This window comes from Arachis ipaensis, chromosome B10 (genome assembly GCF_059453495.1).
Source record: "Arachis ipaensis isolate K30076 ecotype BB chromosome B10, ASM5945349v1, whole genome shotgun sequence".
Taxonomy (NCBI): domain Eukaryota; kingdom Viridiplantae; phylum Streptophyta; class Magnoliopsida; order Fabales; family Fabaceae; genus Arachis; species Arachis ipaensis.
In genome coordinates this window covers 14,959,501-14,978,092 of record NC_142435.1, presented here as the reverse complement: position 1 = coordinate 14,978,092, position 18,592 = coordinate 14,959,501, and the positions used below count along the sequence as shown (strand labels likewise).

Here is an 18,592-nt window from a genome sequence, read left to right as displayed (position 1 = left end):
AACGCAAAGGAGAACAAAAAAGATTATAAAAGATAATTTCTATGAGCTACTTTCGAAAAGTAAAAATTTTACTAAACCAAGCCTAAGTAATCGGTCTTTCTGTTTGCCTTAAATTAATTACTATAAAAAGAAACTAAATTACTCCTTGCTTAACATGTATTACTCCGTGTTTAATATTCATAAAAATACAACCGCTTTTATATTGAAGTTTGTAAATAGAAGTTTACATAAAATTGAATTTCATTTAAATTGAATTAGTATTAATGTGATTTATGTTTGACAATTTTTACATTAACATCGATTGTAATCAGCTAAATGTTGTTTAGATTATATTATTCAAAATTCCTTTTAAATAAAAGAAAACTAAAAAAAATTAATCTAAATAATTATTTTATTTTATCTTATCATTTTAATTTAAATATTTAAATAAATTTTATTCATCAATTTTATAATAAAAATTAATATTTATTTATTAAATTAAAAATAACATATACTGATTGACAAAATATACTTTATATCAAAAACAAAAATCATATATAAATAATATATCAAAATATACTTTATTAAATTATATTATTCATAATTTTTCTATTAGTCTCACTACTATTTTATTTAGTGTTATTTTAGATTGTCAATTTCTTTTATTTATAACTCTATTGTTTCGTATAGTTAATTTTTATTTACTTTATCTTTTTTAGTGGAATCAACAATTCATGTTATAACAAAATTACAATAACAAACATAATACACAACAATTATACTTACAAATTTTAATAGAGTCAAACAAAAAACAAAAATATCTTATGCAAAATATAATTAAAATACAATAAAAAATAGAATAAAAGAACTCATATAAATAAAAAAAATGAAAATTCTATTAAAAATATAATTATATATAGGATAGATTTGAGTAATAAAGAGACTACAAAGATGAAAATAAAAAATCAGAATTGGTAGAAAGAAAATAATTTCAATCAACTGATTGCCGAACCTAATTTTTTAATTATACAAACAACAATTTTTTGTTTCACGTAAACACGAATTTAAGATGTGAAATTACATCTGTCTCCAGAAGAGGAAAAAATAACTAAACACAAAAAATAAGTGTTCAAAAAAGATAACCATTTTTTTGCCTTAATATCTCCAGCTAACCATTTTTTTTCCCAATTATTTGTGATTTTGGCTTACACACCATGCAGTGAGGGATTCAAAAAATTTTTAACTGCGGACAAATACTATACGTATATTATAATAGAAATTTTTATTATTATGAAATATAATCAAATTTCAAATTATTTGACTAATACATTAATTTTAAAGAACATAATCTAAAATAATAAAATATTATTTAAAATTTCTTTATTTGTTATTTTATATTTAAAAAAATATAAAATAATCTTTTATTGTCAATATAATCAAATTTCTTCGTTTTAAAAAATAAAATCTTTTAATATGAAAAAATAAGACCTAAAATCACTATTATATTTATAATTTTTATAACATGTGAATTTGCTATCTTAATTTAAATTTGATTAGAACACCATTTTTTTATTTTGCCAATCTCTTTTCTTTAAAGATGCATAATCTTTTTTTTTCTATATATACTAATAAATAATCATTAAAATAAATTTATCTTTCATATAATTACAAAATCAAAGTAAAGAATTCTTTCAACTATATATGATTGTCAAAATAAAAGTTAACTTCAACAGAAGAAATATCAATAGACGACGACGAGAGCACCACCACCTCTTTCCCACAGAAGCATTGATGTCTTCTCTTGTTCATACTCCTGGATATTAAGCTTCCTTCGGACAACTGGTTTGGGTCTATTACAGCTCAAAAAAATCCTTCAATCCTAACAGATACTGGATGATACTGGAGGAACATTATGAGAGATCGTTATCTTCTCTTTCAAATTGACTCTTTAGAACATTGATTCGTATAGGCATTCTGGTAAAATAACAACATTTAACGTTTCCATTTATGCTAAACGTTAGTGGGGATCCAATTACAAATTTTAATTTTCTTCAAGGATCCAATTACAAACTTTTAAACTGTAAGGACCAATTTGTAATTTCACTGAAAGTGTAGGGACTAACTGTGTAATTTAATATATTTAAATTATATATACATCTAATAAAGAGTTGTCAACTTAATTAATAGGTTTCAAAAGTTGAATTAAAAAAACTCTAATAAATAAAATTAAAATAACCATATCACTTCTCGTTATAAATATTAAATATAATTTTTTAAAATTTTTTTATCCTTTTCTAATTATCTCATCAGTAACCTATGTTTAATCCTCCATAAATAACATCCTTCAAAAACCTATTGTAACAGTGATCTCAATTAAAATATTCCTAGGATAACTCATTAGAATAAATTAATTGAATAAACCTACATCAATATGATAAATTTAGCCCTTTTTTTTTTTGTATTATTATCAACTCTCTTTATATTTTTGGGTGATATAAGACAACTTTAACTAATTTTCTAGGCCACAGAAAAAAATTATATTCCAATGTTAAAGAAGAGCTCCATTACTTTGGCCCAATCCACACAAACCTAAGCAATTAATGCTAAGCTTTTCTCCACTAAATAGCTAGCTGAAACACAAGTCGTTCATACTTCATAAGCTACGCTGACAACCATACCACCAGAGGTCAGAAACAACATTTCGAACCTTTCTTCTTGGGTTAACAGAGCAGTAGGACATCTCTTACCGTGTTCTACATGTTAACATCCTCACATAAAGAATTTCTATCTACATCGCCGTCTTTCATATATTTAATTCATTATTTGGACGGAAAAATTTCACATATACCAGACCACTTTACTGGTACATTGCTATTCCAAGTACGAACAGTTTTTAAGTTAACCATTTATTTGCTAGCATCTGTGGCAATTACTAAAGGATCCCTGTAATGATTGCCGAAAAGACAAAAAGGCCAATAAGTCTAATATTAAGTAGCGACTATGATGGTACCATGAAATTAAGCCAAGCTTGCTTGTGGACGGCTTAAAGTTGTTGAGCCGCACTGGTTCAGAGCTGTGGAGGATGAGCTGCGCATTCAACAACGGACCCTTGAGTTTGGGCTAAGTGAGGTTTTGGTGAGTTATGTAGTGGTGTTTATTATTTAATAAAAAATGGTCATTTGTCTGCTTAAATATGTATCAGGAGTTTAAATCCAAGCTCAGATCCGTAATGGATTAATCCTTGGCATATCAGATTAAGGAATACCGTGAATGACGAAAAAAAAAGGCGAGAAATTCTTATCATCATTTAAATATTGTCATTTATTCGGCCTTTAAATTTAATATTTTATTATTTTAATTTTATAATTAATCATGTTTTTTATTTTTAAGGAACCGTTATCATTTTTATTTAATTTATTATTATATTTATCCAAGTAAAACTTGTAACCACTTTCAATGAAATCACATAAATTTTTAAAATAATTTAAACTCACTTCAAAAATTAAATATACAAACTTGGGAATATAGGTAGCGTTTGGTTGATGTCCATGTTTCAATGATACATGAACATGGTGAGACATGTCTGATGTTTGGTTTGGTGAGACAGAATTTTGAAGAACACGGGAGGACATGGATGAACATGGAGACACTAAATTTGTCTACCTCCAATTTATTGAGATACTAAGACACAACTTGTGAGACACTAATTTTTTATTCTTTTACTCTTATTCAATTTTTAAATTTTCAAAATGTGTTCTTCTATCTTCCCAAACCTTTCTCTTTTCTTTTCCTCTTTCAATTCTACAACCACCTCTTCCTTTCTCACTGGTCACAATCCTCCTCGTTCTTCCTTCTTCAACCCTCACCAATGGAAACTGGATTGTCGTCTCTTCCTCTCCCGATGACGTTGCCATCCAATTTGCCATTCGCTGTCGCATTACTCTGCTTATTCATGGACACGCATTTCTCTGCGTTCTGCCTCGTCTCCGTCGTCGAGACTGCCTCACCGCACTCCTCTTTCAGATCCGTTCTGTCTCTCCACACCTTCCATATCCAAACTTCACCTTCCAGATCTGCTCTGTCTCTCCCTCTTTCTCTTGATTTGTCTTTTTTGGTTCTACCTCTGCCTCTTTTTCTTTAAGTAGTTGTCTCCGTCATTCTCTTTTCTGCTATCTTTTTCTTCTAGGTTTTCTGCTTCTTCCTTGCAATCATCTTCTTTTTCCTCTCTTTCTTTGGGCACTGGTTTTCTATTTTCTTCAAGAAAAAAATTGTACATTTAATTTTTTATTTATTTAAATTTTGATTAATCTTTGATAAATTCTGAACTTTGGTTTTCTATTTTTTTTTCAAGAAAATTGTATGAATGATAATTTGAGATGATATTAAAAAAAAATACTGAAAGAAATAAAAATTCAATAGTGATGATGTCCAGTGTTTGGGGTGATGGGTGTGCAGTAATGGTGGTAAAACTTGTAGTTGAATGAAGGGTAATTCAATGTTTTTCAAATATTTGTCTTTATTCATTATTTTTGCCAAATATAATATACAGACACATATTTTATGTATATGTCTTTAATGTTTGTGTCTTTGTGCCTATGTCTCATCCTATACATAAACTAAATGGAGCCATAAAGAACAACATAAACACGTCTAAAATTAAATGAATAATATAAACACATTCAAAATTCAGTATTGACACATTTAAATTACTTAATATTACAAATCCCAAATCAAATAGATGAGCGCAAAAAAAAAATATCATCACAAACACATTAAAAAAAACGAAAAAACTACAAACACATCTAATATTATGTATAGATTGAGAAGATAGAACTTTTTATTAAACAGAGAAAAAGAAAAAAAGGAACTCTAATAATCCAGAAAATGTGAAGGAGGTAACAAATTTTAAATCAAACAGAATAGTGGAAAAAAAAATTGTCAATACAAACATATCCAAATACCTATGTTTCTGGCACGGAGGAACGTGTCGCGGAGGAGGAAGTGGCGCGTAGGAGAAGCGCAGCGACGAGGAGGAGCTTGTCGCGGAGGAGGAAGCAGTGACGAGGATGAGCGCGACACAGAGGAGGAGCGCATCGCGGAAGAAGCGGTAACGACGATGAGGATCGCAATACCTAAATTTTGTCGTTTTAGGAGGGAGGTGTGTTTTGAAATTTTAGGGTTTTTTTTTTATGTGTTAGTGTTTAAGAGTCTAAAATAAATTTGAATATTTGAAATTGAATTTCTGGATTTTAATCTTACTTAAACTGTTTTTTGAATTTGTATTGTAAATTTGAAAAAAAGACACTAAATTTATTTAAATGTGTGTGTTTTATTTTTTTAAATTAATATAATAAAAAATTGACTAAAAAAATAATTTAAAGAATATCTAATTAAATTAAAAAAAACATTCAATATTTACAGGAAAGTAAGGCAAGTCAACCAAAAATAAAAAAATTGAAATTTTAGGTAATTATTTAAGCTATTGATTTCTTGGCCCCTACGATTACCGTTTATTGAGGTAAGTTGTAATATAATATCCGAAGTATTTTTAAACAAGGTTTAGATTTGCACATTATGTAAAAATAAAATACATATGTATTTGGATAAAATATATAAATTAATATAAAACTTAATTATTATGCAAGTAAAAATTTATAAATAAATTTTGCTATTAATAAAATTATAAAAATATGAACATAGTGTGTTACTATCTCTATTTTTTAAGTAGTCATCTTATATTAGTTTTTGTTTTTACTTTTTGTTATATTTAAATACTATCATATAAGAATGAAACTATTAGATACAATATAAATATGAACATAATGTGTCATTAACTGAAAGTAACATTCATTTTCATGAATCATGACACCATGCATTATTTTCAATATTATTCTTACAACTAAGTAATATTAAAAGATGCAAATCGTTGAAAAAAATTATGATATACAAGTGACAAAGATAATACATATATGATGAACACAATTAGATAAAAAAATATAAAAAAAAAAATTGTAATGACACATATACTATAAGTTTTAAGAGTTCGTCATCTACCATCTATGTTTAATAAAGAATTATACATCATTATCAACTAAATTTTTTAAATAATTGTGTAAAATATTAGTTAGGATAAAAAAAAATAGTAAAGGTATAAGATTATGTGAAAGAAGATAAAGTAAATGTGTGAAGTGAATACTAATTTATATAATAAACATGAATAAAAGTGAGAATAAAAAGATAAATGAATTAGATTTTATTAACCAGTTTATAAAAAGAAATAACATATCAGGGATGATTCTAAGCATAGTATTGTAAGGGCAATTGTTTCCACTATAATTTGAAATTTTTTTAAGTAGTATATAATGATAATATTTATTTGTTCTTATTAAATTATTAAATTTGACTCCACAATAATTTTTTATTTAATTTTCGGTACTTAATATTTAATTTAAGAACTTCATATTAGATGTTCGTCAGAAGAATCAATTTTTAAATTTAAACGAGATTGATGTTGTTTCTTAAAAATCGACTCAAAAGAATATTATTATTTATCTTCTTTTGAAATTAGCTTTAGTTTTTCCATAACAACTATATTAATTGAAAGAACATTTCTAACTATGAATATCAATAAGAGTCAGTTTCTAATTGTATTAGAAAGTGAATTTCTAAATAATTGTTTAATGATATATATAAAAAGAGAAAAATTTTAATTGTACCGTCAAAGAAAAATTACTTAATTTTTTTAAAATATAAAATCTAAGGAAATAGAATTTTAAATTATACGTTATTATTTAAATTATTATTTTAGTGTTTGAATTTATAAATTAGATATTTTAAAAACTAATCACATTTTACAATAACAAAATATAATTATAATAACAATCATGCTATATGTACATAAAAAATAATTATCTGTATAAAATATATATTAAATATAAAATACACGTTAAAAATAAGTTAAACAATACATGTATTTATACACAAATATATAATAATTAATAGATAATTTAATAATTGATTTTTTATGTACACATAATATTTTTATTATAAAAAATTGTTGCCATATTATATAATTTTTTTTTTACTGTCAAATTTTTCTGGATTCGTCGCTAAATATAACCATTAAAGACATAGAATAATATACATAGAAATAAAAAAAAGTAAGAAGAGGTGAAAACATAAGGCTAAATACGAAAAAAAATAATGCGATAATAGAAAAAACTATAAAATAACAATTCCACCTAAATATTTATTATGTGATAATATTAGAAGCTATTTAATATATCAAGAGCTCATTATGATATCAATTCAATTTTCTTTTTGTATGTTATAAATAAATAGATAGATAAATAAATAAATAAATTTTTATGAAAAAAATATTTTTCAAATATGACATGTAATATTAAAATTTAAATCATTAATATAAATTAATATTTTTTATATTATAATTTCTTTAATATAATTAAATAATTTAATATATAAAATTGTGAAATTAATATTAAATTAATTATATAAATATTATTCTCTGTAGTATAGTATAAATGTAATTTTATATATAGATAAATATTTTTTTTATATCATTATAAACTCAGTTTATAAATGATAGGACAATTTTATAGAAAACCTAAAAATTTATGTGTGTTCACGTATTATAAGTTTATAACACTATTTTAGTTCTTTTTTATATATTTTAATAAATATATAATAGATTAAGGTGCAAGTTAGGAGGCATTTTAAATTTAATTTTTTTTTTATTTTTTTCAATATTTTTTGTTTAAATCTCATGAAAATACCCACTTTAAATATATTAAATTGAGTTTGAAAAATTAACAATAATAAACATTATTATCATCTCCAAAGTACATAAGAGTACACAAGAATAAGTCGTATTTTATTTTTGGAAAATAATTATTTTTTTAATTTATAATTAATTTTTTTTTGTTAAATAGGACTTATTCCGGTATACCTGTATATTTTTTGAGACGATAATGGTTAGGGTTAAGTACTGAAATCGTCCCTAAGGTAAGGGGCGAAAATCAAATTCGTCCCCGACTTTTTTTCGTTATTAAAATCATCCTCAACGTTCAAAAACGCTTTAAAATCATCCTTTTTCGAATTCTTTGACCAAAATACCCTCATCATCATCATTATTCTCTTCACCTTTCTCACCACCACCACCACCACCACCACCAAAAACATCAAGCAACAGCAACAACATAACTCAGAAAATCAAAACTCAAAACTCAGCAACAACAGTAATCAAAACTCAGCAAAACTCAGCAATAACAAATTCAGTAACAACAATAATAAAAACTCAGCAATAAGCAATAATCAAAACTCAGCAACAATTCACAAAAAATTCAGAAATTCTACAACAAAAATTCAATTTACAGAAGTGGCGGCGGTGTAGCAGTGCAGGGCAGGCGGTGCAGCAGTGGCGGCGGCAGCGAAGATCGGTGGCGTCCGTAAAGATCGGTGGCGGCGGCGAGGAGTCTTCCCCTTCCCCCTCTTCTTCCCGAAACCCCCTCTCCCCTCTTCTCCCTTCGCGTTCCCTTCCCCCTTTCTCCGAGGAGCAGAGCGGCGGCGGCGACAGCGAAGAGCGGTGGCGGTAATGAAGACCGGGGGCGGCGGCGAGGAGAGAAGATGGCGGAGGCGGAGGCGGCGAGGAACGGCGACGAAGGCGCGGCGGTGACTGGCGCGATGGCGGCAACGAAGGCGCGGCGGTGACTGACGCGATGGCGGCGATCCCCTCCCCCCTTTCCCCTTCCCACTTCTCCTCCCCCACAACCCTTCCCCCACCCCACCCCGCGTCCTTTCCCCTTCCCCCCACCCCCACCCCGCGTCCTTTCCCCTTTCCCCCCTTCGCCGGCGCCGTCCCCCTTCCCCCCTTCCCCTTCCCCTCTTCCTTTTTCCCCACCCCCTCTCTTTCTCGTCCTCCCTTTCCCCTTTCCCCCGATTTTCTTTCTCCCTCAGCCTTTCTTTTCTTTTTATTTTATTTTATTTTATTTTATAATTTTTGAATAAAGGGTAATTTGGTAATAAAAAAATAAAATTGGTAAAAAGGACGATTTTATAACGTTTTATAACGTTGAGGATGATTTTAATAACAAAAAAAGGTCGGAGACGAATTTGATTTTCGCCCCTTACCTTAAGGACGATTTCAGTACTTAATCCTAATGGTTACTATGGATCCAGAAAATTATAATAGTGGAAGCAAAAATAATATATCAAAATAATAAAAAAAATAATATCAATATATTTAGTTATTTAAATCTTAGAGCATGTTAGTTAGTCAAATTTTTAATAAATATAATTAACACATTAAAAAATATATTAATTTATATTAATTTTTTTTCTCATTTTAATATTTTGGCCAATGTTTTGAAAGCCGGACCGTATCGGCTAGTCGGACCGATTTAATCACAAACCGACAACATTAACTATTCAGTCTGGCATGTAAAACCGTCATTTAGAAAATCGATAAAAAACCGTTGAACCGAACAAGAACCGGAACCCGCCCGCTTTAACAAAAACGGAAGCTCCTTCGTTTCTTTCTCCATTTCCCCCTTTCTTTCTTTCATTCAGACAGAAATCAAATCACACAACCCCAGCCAAAAAACCCTAGCACTTTAAGCCTACACAACCGCCGCAAGGAGTGGCATACTGCCGCGTCCGTCGCACTCAAAGTTCGCCATCCGTCCGTCTATCTAGCTTCCCTCGTGATCCAAGTCTTCAACCCCTGTTCGCTGTTACCGATCGCGGCTGCTTCCTCGAGCTCGGCGTCCGTCGTCTTTGTCTGCTTAGCCGCGCTTCCGTCGCCGTTTGTTTGCCGTTCACGTTCGCGTCTTCGTTCAGCTGTCGTCTTCGTTCGCCTTCTTCGCCGTTCACGTTCGCTCGGCGTTCGCTGTTCGCGTTCACTCGCCGTTCACCGTTCGAGTTCGCATTCGTGTTCGTCTGGAAGCCACGTTGCTCTGCTTCAAACACTGCGACCAACCCGTGCGCTCCACCTAGCCGTCGAACTGCTCCCTTTTGTCGCCGCCGTGAGTTCCCTAAACCCGCCACCAGACAATACACACACCACCAATACTCTGCTTCAAACTCTGCAACTTTTGATTTCTATTACAATAAGTAACTATTTGATTTGGTAGTGGTTTGGATTATTTCATAGACTGAATTAAAGTTACAATAGTTATGTTCTCTTCTCTATCACATTGATATTAAGCTTTGAATTCTCTTATTTTGTTTTAATTTTACGGCACTGAACATGTTTGATGAAATGCTTTAACCATATTTCTGGTTGGTTTTATAATTTCTAGCTTTTAGAAACTTAGTAAGTTGATTGCATGTGAAATTAGAATAATTGGATTTGGTAATTAGGAAATTTTAGCTGCACAAATAGCATCTTTGCAGAAAACATATTAGCATGATGATTCCATTTGCATTAGTGTTCTTCTGGTAAATTTTAACTATTATTATGAATTTGTTAATTTGCTAATTGTTATTGTGTTGTTGTTCTGTTGTTCTTCTGTTACTTTTAATTTTTTTTTTGTTTTTGTTGTGATTTTCTGTTCTTGATTTAAGCTGTGATTGAAGGTTCTTTGGTTTTGGTATTCTTCACTTTCCTGTAAGCTTAGCTTTTAATTCTGAGCATACACGGATCAAATTGTTGTTTTCAGCAATGGGGATTTTTAGATTTTTTTTTTGGGTTGCTTTGTTTTAAATGTTCCTATTGTTGTTGTGTTTTTGCTGTGATTTAAATGTTCTTTTGATTCTTTTTTTTTTCCCGAATGCTCAGTCAGTACTTGGTTGATTGGTTTTGCTAACTGAATGTATTTGATGATAAATTTTAAATTGATAACTCTATTACTTCTTTATTGTCTGTTTCTGTAGTTAAATTTTATTAAAGTTTCTTGAATTTGCACTGCCTATGTTATTGATTCACTGTTCCTTCATTGCTTTTTTTGTTGTTGTTAATCATTGCGATGAGCTTTGTTAAAATTGGGTTGAAAACTACTAATCTTTCTTCATTTTTCACTGTTCTAACTTCTGTTCTTATTAAAAGATTTGCAATTGGTGATCTTTTGATTTATTATATGCTTCACGTTTTCATTGTTCTCTTCTTATGAAGAAAAAATTTGCAATTAGTGATGATTCATGTTTTGATTGTTTTGTTATATAAACAAAATTCTGTTTTCATTGTTTGGTTGCACTGTCCCTGTTCTTGATCTCCGCCGACTTGCTCCTCCGTGTTGGATTCTTTTTGTTTCAGGCTTTGTTGTGTTTTTGTTTCAGCCTCTGTTGTGTTGTGTGTTTGTTTCGGGTTCTGTTGTGTGTTTATTGTGCAACACTCATCTTTTGTTTTACTTTTTGACTTAGCTACATTAAGATAATATTCTCTATCTTTAACTTGTGCATTGTAATTCAATCGAGTTATTTTTAATGGAAGTATAATTATGTTAATTGTCAACAAATTTGCATCAAGTTATTGCATATTTTGATGATTAATTACATTTAGTTGGTGATATTTTACGTAGGGTTTTAAATTTGAAAGATATTTAGGATGTTTATTTATAATTTATTTATTATTTTATTATGGAACGGGTTGAATCATGATTAGACTGGTTGGACCAGTAAATTAATGAACCATTGATTAAAACGGTTTGATAACCGGTCCGATTTTCAGAACTTTGGTTTTGGCATTATTGTGTGATACGGTTATTATTAATACCAGTGCCTTATTCAGTATCTCATATTTGTCGAATTATATTTTTATTGATTATTTTTTATATAATACAACAAAAAATTATAGTTCAATAATTAAAGAATTTATAAGAAATATAACTTGAATTAACTAATTTTAAATTTTTACCAAAATTGTGTGAGAGACAAAAAATGTGTAAGGAAAATAAAAATTTACATCAAACAACCACAATTCTTTTTATCAAAAAATAATTATTTTTGTCCAAACTATTATAATTTTCTAGGTTCATGGCAATCATTATCATCGTCTCTAAAAATACACAGGTGCACCGGAATAAGTCATATTTAACAAAGATTTTTTTAATTATAAATTAAAAAAAATAACTCTTTACCAAAAATAAAATACGACTTATTCCTGTGTACTCATGTGTACTCTTACTCTTATGTACTTTGGAGATGATGATATTACTTACCATGGTTAACTTTTTAAACTCAATTTAATATATTTAAAGTGGAGTTCGCCGGGGTGTAAGGCGAACTCTATAAAATTTATCCAAATACAAAAAAAAAAACGTGCATTTCAGTAAATAAAGCTAAAAAATGGATTTTGAAAAAATAAATATTTTTCATAATTTATTTAAAAAAAAAAAATCCCTCATCAAACACCAAAAGAAAATTCACTAGCCCAATCTTTCCGTTAGCTTCCCTAAACTGCCAACTAGCCGCTATCAAAGAATGGCTTTCCCACAATTTTTTGTGCTTGTTTGTTTTGAATCTCGGTGATTTTCAGCATGCTTGTGCTTTGAGCATTGCTTGATTTTCCACAGCTGCAGCATGCTTGTGCTTGTTTTGTGCTTGTTTTCCCCTGAATAAGCATTAAGGAACTAAAAGCTTTTGATTAAAAAAAATGATTCAATAGGCTAAAAATTTCAACAGAAATTAAATAGTACAACTCTTAATCTGAGCTCCTAGTAAAAATTATTTTGAAATTATTTGGGTGGCTAAGCCTTCTTAGTTGGTAATGCCTTGGCTAGTGTGCACACACACAAGTTTTAAGCTTTGAAGTCATTTGAGCGAGCAAACAATGAATTAATTGTGATTTGGATTAATTTAGTTTGGTGCATTTTAAGGGTTAGTGAGGTTAGAATTTTGGTTAGGCAAGTTCAGATGGAAAATCAATAGAGTTGTTCCCTATTAATATGTGTTCACATGATAAACGTTTGGTCTTAAGCTATATCTTAAAAATTATCTATTTTAGTATCTGTTGTTTATGTTGTCAGAAAATGATCGTTCTAGTGAAGAAGTAAAAAAGCTTTTGTAGCTAGTGCATATAATGTATATAGTGTGTGGTTATTGAATTCCAAAAATAGTGTGGTAAAAGAAGTGTTTTTTCCTTTAGAAAAAGAAAATTAAATTCAAATCGTGATAGTATTATAAATTCTTCATCTATTCTGCAGGTTGATGTAATTGATCAACGGTATCTCTTGTTTTATCTTTTTCTTTGTGTTTTTTAATGGAACTTGTTATTCATTTTTACGATGCTAATGTGTGAACACATATTAAGCTCGACAAATTACAAATCTTTATGGTTGAGCAAAGAGTATTAGTCAACCACACGGTTTTGTTAGAAGTCAAAATCCATCAAGAGAAATTAAGTCTTTATACTTTAAATGGTGTTTTGTTTATGATGTATGTTGACACATTTATGTATTTCGTTTTTTTAACAGAGAACTTGAAGTTGTTTGTTGGAAGTTATAACCCGACTTATCACTTTATCACTCCTTTTCTTCCCTCCCCATGCCATCACTTTGCAAAGCAATCTCCACACTCCATTACTCCAGTCACCCACAAATCCTATCACCCATTCCCCCCACAGTCCCTCACTTCTTATTCTTCTTCTTCAATCATCACCACGAGCAAGCCAGTTATGCTGTTGCACATGACAACGCTGTGAGTCCGTCTCGCCATCCCTATTGCCATAGCTATGTCCTCTGTTCGCGCGCTCCTATCTACTTCACTTTCCCAGTCACCGTTGTCGTCGATGTTTCTTAATTCCAGTCCCTCAATGGAGATGTTTCAGGTAGTTTTTTTTTATTATGCTGTTTTATTTTATGATTGTGTTTATGATGTTCTGTTATGCATTTGGGTTGCTGTGAAGGATATGAATTCAAATACGATTAACTCAAATTCTGGTTTTAGTTTCGGTTGCTGAGAAGCATACTATTTCATCTCTGTTTCTTGGGTTTTATTAATGAAACTTTTTTAATTTCCAGAAGTAAATGAGTTCAAATGCCAATTTTATTTTCCTTAAAGTCAAATGCCGATTTTAATTTTCAGATGTTTTGCATTCATGCTTTGAAGTCTTAGCTTTGACATGAAATTGTTGAATACTAGAATGTATACATCTAGCATGCTAATTTGCTGTTTACGAGTATTAGATATTAAAATTAACTTTGTATTTTCCCATAATTTTTCCAACACATTATGTTGATTCCCAGCCCACTATCAGTTATTTTTTTTCACTTAGTGTGACATTGTGCAACTCATGTTTGATGTTTTACAGTTTTAGCTTTGTGGAACAAACTCCTACGTGATGTTTTGCAGTTATAACTTTGTGGGCATTTTAGAATATTTTATGTCATTTTTTGTTGAAAATATAAAATGCACATAGGACAGCTGGAACGGTATTTTTACACCAATGTTACATAGGACAAGTTTAGGACAAAAAACCGATATGATCAAATCCATTCCAATTCAGTTCGGTTTGGCAGCTTGAAAAAAAGGACCATTTCACCCTGAATTGAACAGGTTTTGTTTATGTTGTTTTACTTCCATTGGTTGCAGTTGTGTACTTATAAACGACCAACTTATGATCATCAAGTTTTGAGGACTTCACTTAGTTGTAAGTGTTCTTATCACTTATCTCTTTTGTCTTTCATGGTATTAGTTCTCTTTTTTTAAAAATTACTTAATTGTTTTCCTCACTTGATATCTAGTGCTAGTTTATATGCAATTGTTTTTATTTAAAAAGATCTTTATATATATATATATATATATATTATGTTTGAATAGTTTGGTATGGTAAAGAGTAAAGAAACTGGAAGTTAAGCATCGTTTTAGATGTGTTACAAATAGACTAAATTGAGCCATGGCAGTTTCCTACACACATTAGTACCTTTGTTAGTTGAGTTGTGATGGAAGGACTAATGTGATTCATACTTTTAAAACTCATAACTTAGGGGCTAGTTGATTTTTGGGTGAAAATTCATTTACCAAATTGAGGCTTATCTCAACAAACAGTGTTGATTGTTTATCTTTGTATAGATGCCCAAAGAAGATTGGCAGGCATACCCAGGAAGCACAGAAATGCTTTGTGGGTATCTTTTTGTCCCAACGAGGAGTTATGTAGGCCTCATTGTAGTTGCAATTTGCGCTATCAGAATAAACATGCCAGAGACACGGTTGCAAGATGCGAACTTGCAGCAGCGGGAGATAGTCACTCATTGTCAGGTATAAAAATCCTTTCATTAGATTTCATGTGTAGCAACAATAATGTTTAAATGGAATGCCAATTCACCTATTGGTGCTTGCTTAATCAGCGGATCTGAAAATGGAATCAAAAGTTAGGGGAGCTTGTTTTTATGCTGTCACTGCCCTTTCCGCCGTGTTTCTTTTTGTGCTGATGCTGGTTGGACATCCATTTGTACTACTATTTGATCGTCAACGAAGAAAATTTCATCATTATGTTGCCAAAGTCTGGGCTTCACTCACAGTTGCTCCATTTTATAGAATAAAATTTGAGGGGTTGGAGAATCTGCCACCTCCTGATACTCCTGCTGTGTATGTTTCCAATCATCAGAGTTTCCTTGACATATATACTCTTCTCACTCTAGGAAGAAGCTTTAAATTCATAAGCAAGACTGGGATATTTCTCTTTCCGATAATTGGGTGGGCAATGTTTCTTCTAGGCACCATTCCTTTGAAGCGCATGGATAGCCGAAGCCAGATGGTATACTTTTGCGATTGATGCTGTGGATAATTTTAACTTATTCTTGTTGATTCAATACCAATGTCTTCCATGAATTTATTTCTAAATTGTGTTTATATATGATTTTCAAAGTCACAGTTCTGTTATGCTTCTTCACATATAGGATTGTCTTAAACGATGCATGGATCTTATCAGGAAGGGAGCCTCAGTCTTTTTCTTTCCAGAGGGAACACGCAGTAAAGATGGAAAACTAGGTGCTTTCAAGGTTTGTATCTCAACTCATGTAATGATTTTCATCTGTCTATAATCATATTTAAGGATGCAAACAATTTTAGGTTATTCATTAATGACCAATGACCAACAGTTCCTTAATGTATTTTAGTTTTTCATTTTGAGTAAATGGACAAAAAGTACATATGAAAAGGTTTGTGGTAGACAAAAGTACATACAAAAGATTGTAAATATCAAAGTATACTCGAAATATTGTTTTCGATGGACAAAAATACCATGCCATTAGTGGGTTTGTAAGGCCCGTGGTATACTTTTGTCCATCGAAATAAATCTTTTGGGTGTACTTTCAGTACCAACTTTGTGTGTATTTTTGTCTCTTTCATGTGTACTTTTGTCCATTTATTCTTTCACTTTTTAATTCTTTTTCACTATGGTAAATTCTTAAGGGGGGTGTTGAATTTTACACCACATGCTAACTTTCCTATAGCAAATTGAACCCCAATCTACTTATCCTCTTGGGTGGTGTTAGTGTTAAGTATCTAAGAAAAGTGGAAAAACCACACCATAAAAGCTAGCTGTTAAGGGAGAAAAACCACTCTCTTTAAATACAACATCAAGCATTCCATACTACCTGATATGGGACTTTGGACACCCCATAATACCCAAGTCTCTAACAATACACCGCCCTTGGAGAGCCCACATCCTCGGTGGCTTCACTCTTTGACACCGACCCAGTGGTAGCAACTTTGCTACCCGCTATTAGCATCTGGCCTATAGGTAGCACTTTCCATGGCACCAACAACCAAGGCTTTGATACCTTTGTTAAGTACCTAAAGAAAGTGGAAAACACCTTAAAAGCTAGCTGTTAAAAGGAGAAGAACCACTCCTTAAATATAACATGAAGCATCTCATACTACTCGATGTTGGACTTTAGGCACCCCATTATACCCAATTCCCTAACAGTTAACTTCATAGATCAGGCCATGTCACAGATTAACTTCGGGCTTTTCATACCTCTTTGTGTGTAAGATTTTGTCAATGAACTAATTCTAAATTGTGTTATAATTATTTGGGAATTTTCAGAAAGGTGCCTTCAGTATTGCTGCCAAGACAAATGCTCCAGTGGTACCAATAACCCTTATTGGAACTGGTCAAATCATGCCAGCTGGAAGAGAGGGTATAGTAAACGTAGGTTGGGTAAAAGTTGTTATTCATAAACCTTTAGGTGGGAAAGACGCTGAAATGTTGTGCAAAGAAGCTAGGACGACAATCGCAAGTGTATTGTAATCACTCAAACCTGAGAGATGCTATGCACGAGTTCTTTTTCATTTCTTCCCTGTTACATAACTCAGCAACTTCGAGGGGAAAATCCCATAGCCACATTTGCATTTGTGGGGTCATGAATTAGAAACTTTAAAAGAAATTAAAGAGGGATTGTGATCCCTAATGAGAGGATTCTGATCCCAACCATAATCGTATGTTTTTTGTTTGAAATCATAGAAAATTTATATTTTATAGAATAATCTTTTTATCACGCAATATTTCTTGAATAAATTTAAACAAAAGATAAAATTAATTTTGAGTAAATAGAAGGGGTTATGAATTTTTTGTATGCTAAAATCAATTTAAAGATTTCTCTATCTTTTAAGAACTATTTGAGACGTTTGATTTTTTAAAGATTATTGTGATCTTTTTGTAGCAATTCATTCTTGTCTTTTAAAGGTCTTGTAGTTATAGGCATAGAAGTATTAAATATTGGTTGAACACACACCTCTTTCATACCATAATTTAAGTTTTGTTCTAAGCATAGTAGTAGAAAGAGAAGTTTTTTAAATAATTAATTTGTTGAGTACGCCCATTAATGTCTTAGAGCTAAAACATATATATTGGTTTTGTGAATGCATTTTTGAAGTCAATCATTTGAGCCTTTTGATAAATTCATATATTATGTTAATTTTGGGTTGAAAAGAATGAGATTTTTCACTTGCATTTTTTTTTATATGATTGCGTACTTTTGTAAATTTTTTTTAATTGAACTTAATTAATTAAATATGCATTTTAGGCTTTTAAAATTATCAATATAATTCTATTTCTATTTTATTTGATGTGTTGATATATTTGTTTAAGTTGTTCAATGTTTAGGAGGTAAGGATAGTTTGAAAATATGAAAAAAATCATGCAAAAATTGAAAAATTCACGAAGAATAAGAATGCTATTCGAAGCAACGGATGTGTAAATACCATATTGTGTATATGCATCCTTGGGCGCACATGCCTCAATTAATAAAGCACGTGGATGAGAAATGCATAAGAAATTCAATGATTTAAGGAGGAAACTCAAGGAGGCAACTTAGGAGAGTTTAAATTTAATTTTAGTATATTTTAGTTAGGTTTTTTAGAGTGAAAATCTCTCTCTTTTCTTTAGAATTAGGATTAGGATTAAGTTTAGTTAATTTATGTTAGTTTTACTTTAATTTCAATTAATTCTTGCAAGAATTGAGCATTAATTTCATCTTCTTCTAGTTCTCTTTTTTATTTTGTTGTTATGAATACTTTTGATGCTTTATGTTAAATTTTTGGTTTGATGTTTATTAAAGTATTTATTTTATGGATATTGTTTATTTTTCTTGATGTTAATTTTATGTTTATTATAAATTTGGTGATGATTAGAAATAGATTTTAGTTAATTGCAAGT

General features: G+C 30.4%; 1 protein-coding gene across 1 annotated transcript; it reads left to right on the top strand.

Moving 5' to 3' along the window:
* The first annotated feature begins 9,537 nt into the window (after positions 1–9,537).
* On the top strand, positions 9,538–17,365 carry LOC107623263 (1-acyl-sn-glycerol-3-phosphate acyltransferase BAT2, chloroplastic). Its single transcript, XM_088506455.1, has 7 exons — positions 9,538–10,019; positions 13,407–13,759; positions 14,524–14,581; positions 15,004–15,189; positions 15,279–15,688; positions 15,831–15,932; positions 16,982–17,365. The coding sequence occupies exons 2-7, from the start codon at positions 13,664–13,666 to the stop codon at positions 17,183–17,185; spliced, it is 1,056 nt and encodes a 351-aa protein (XP_088362581.1). The 5' UTR covers positions 9,538–10,019; positions 13,407–13,663; the 3' UTR covers positions 17,186–17,365.
* The last annotated feature ends 1,227 nt before the right edge of the window (positions 17,366–18,592 follow it).

Bases quoted from the DNA above. Each gene is read 5' to 3' on its own strand.
- LOC107623263 (XM_088506455.1), top strand. From the start codon at position 13,664: ATGTCCTCTGTTCGCGCGCTCCTATCTACTTCACTTTCCCAGTCACCG. The intron at 15,190-15,278 runs GTATAAAAATCC...TTGCTTAATCAG, and splicing joins AGATAGTCACTCATTGTCAG to CGGATCTGAAAATGGAATCA. The intron at 15,933-16,981 runs GTTTGTATCTCA...GGGAATTTTCAG, and splicing joins GAAAACTAGGTGCTTTCAAG to AAAGGTGCCTTCAGTATTGC.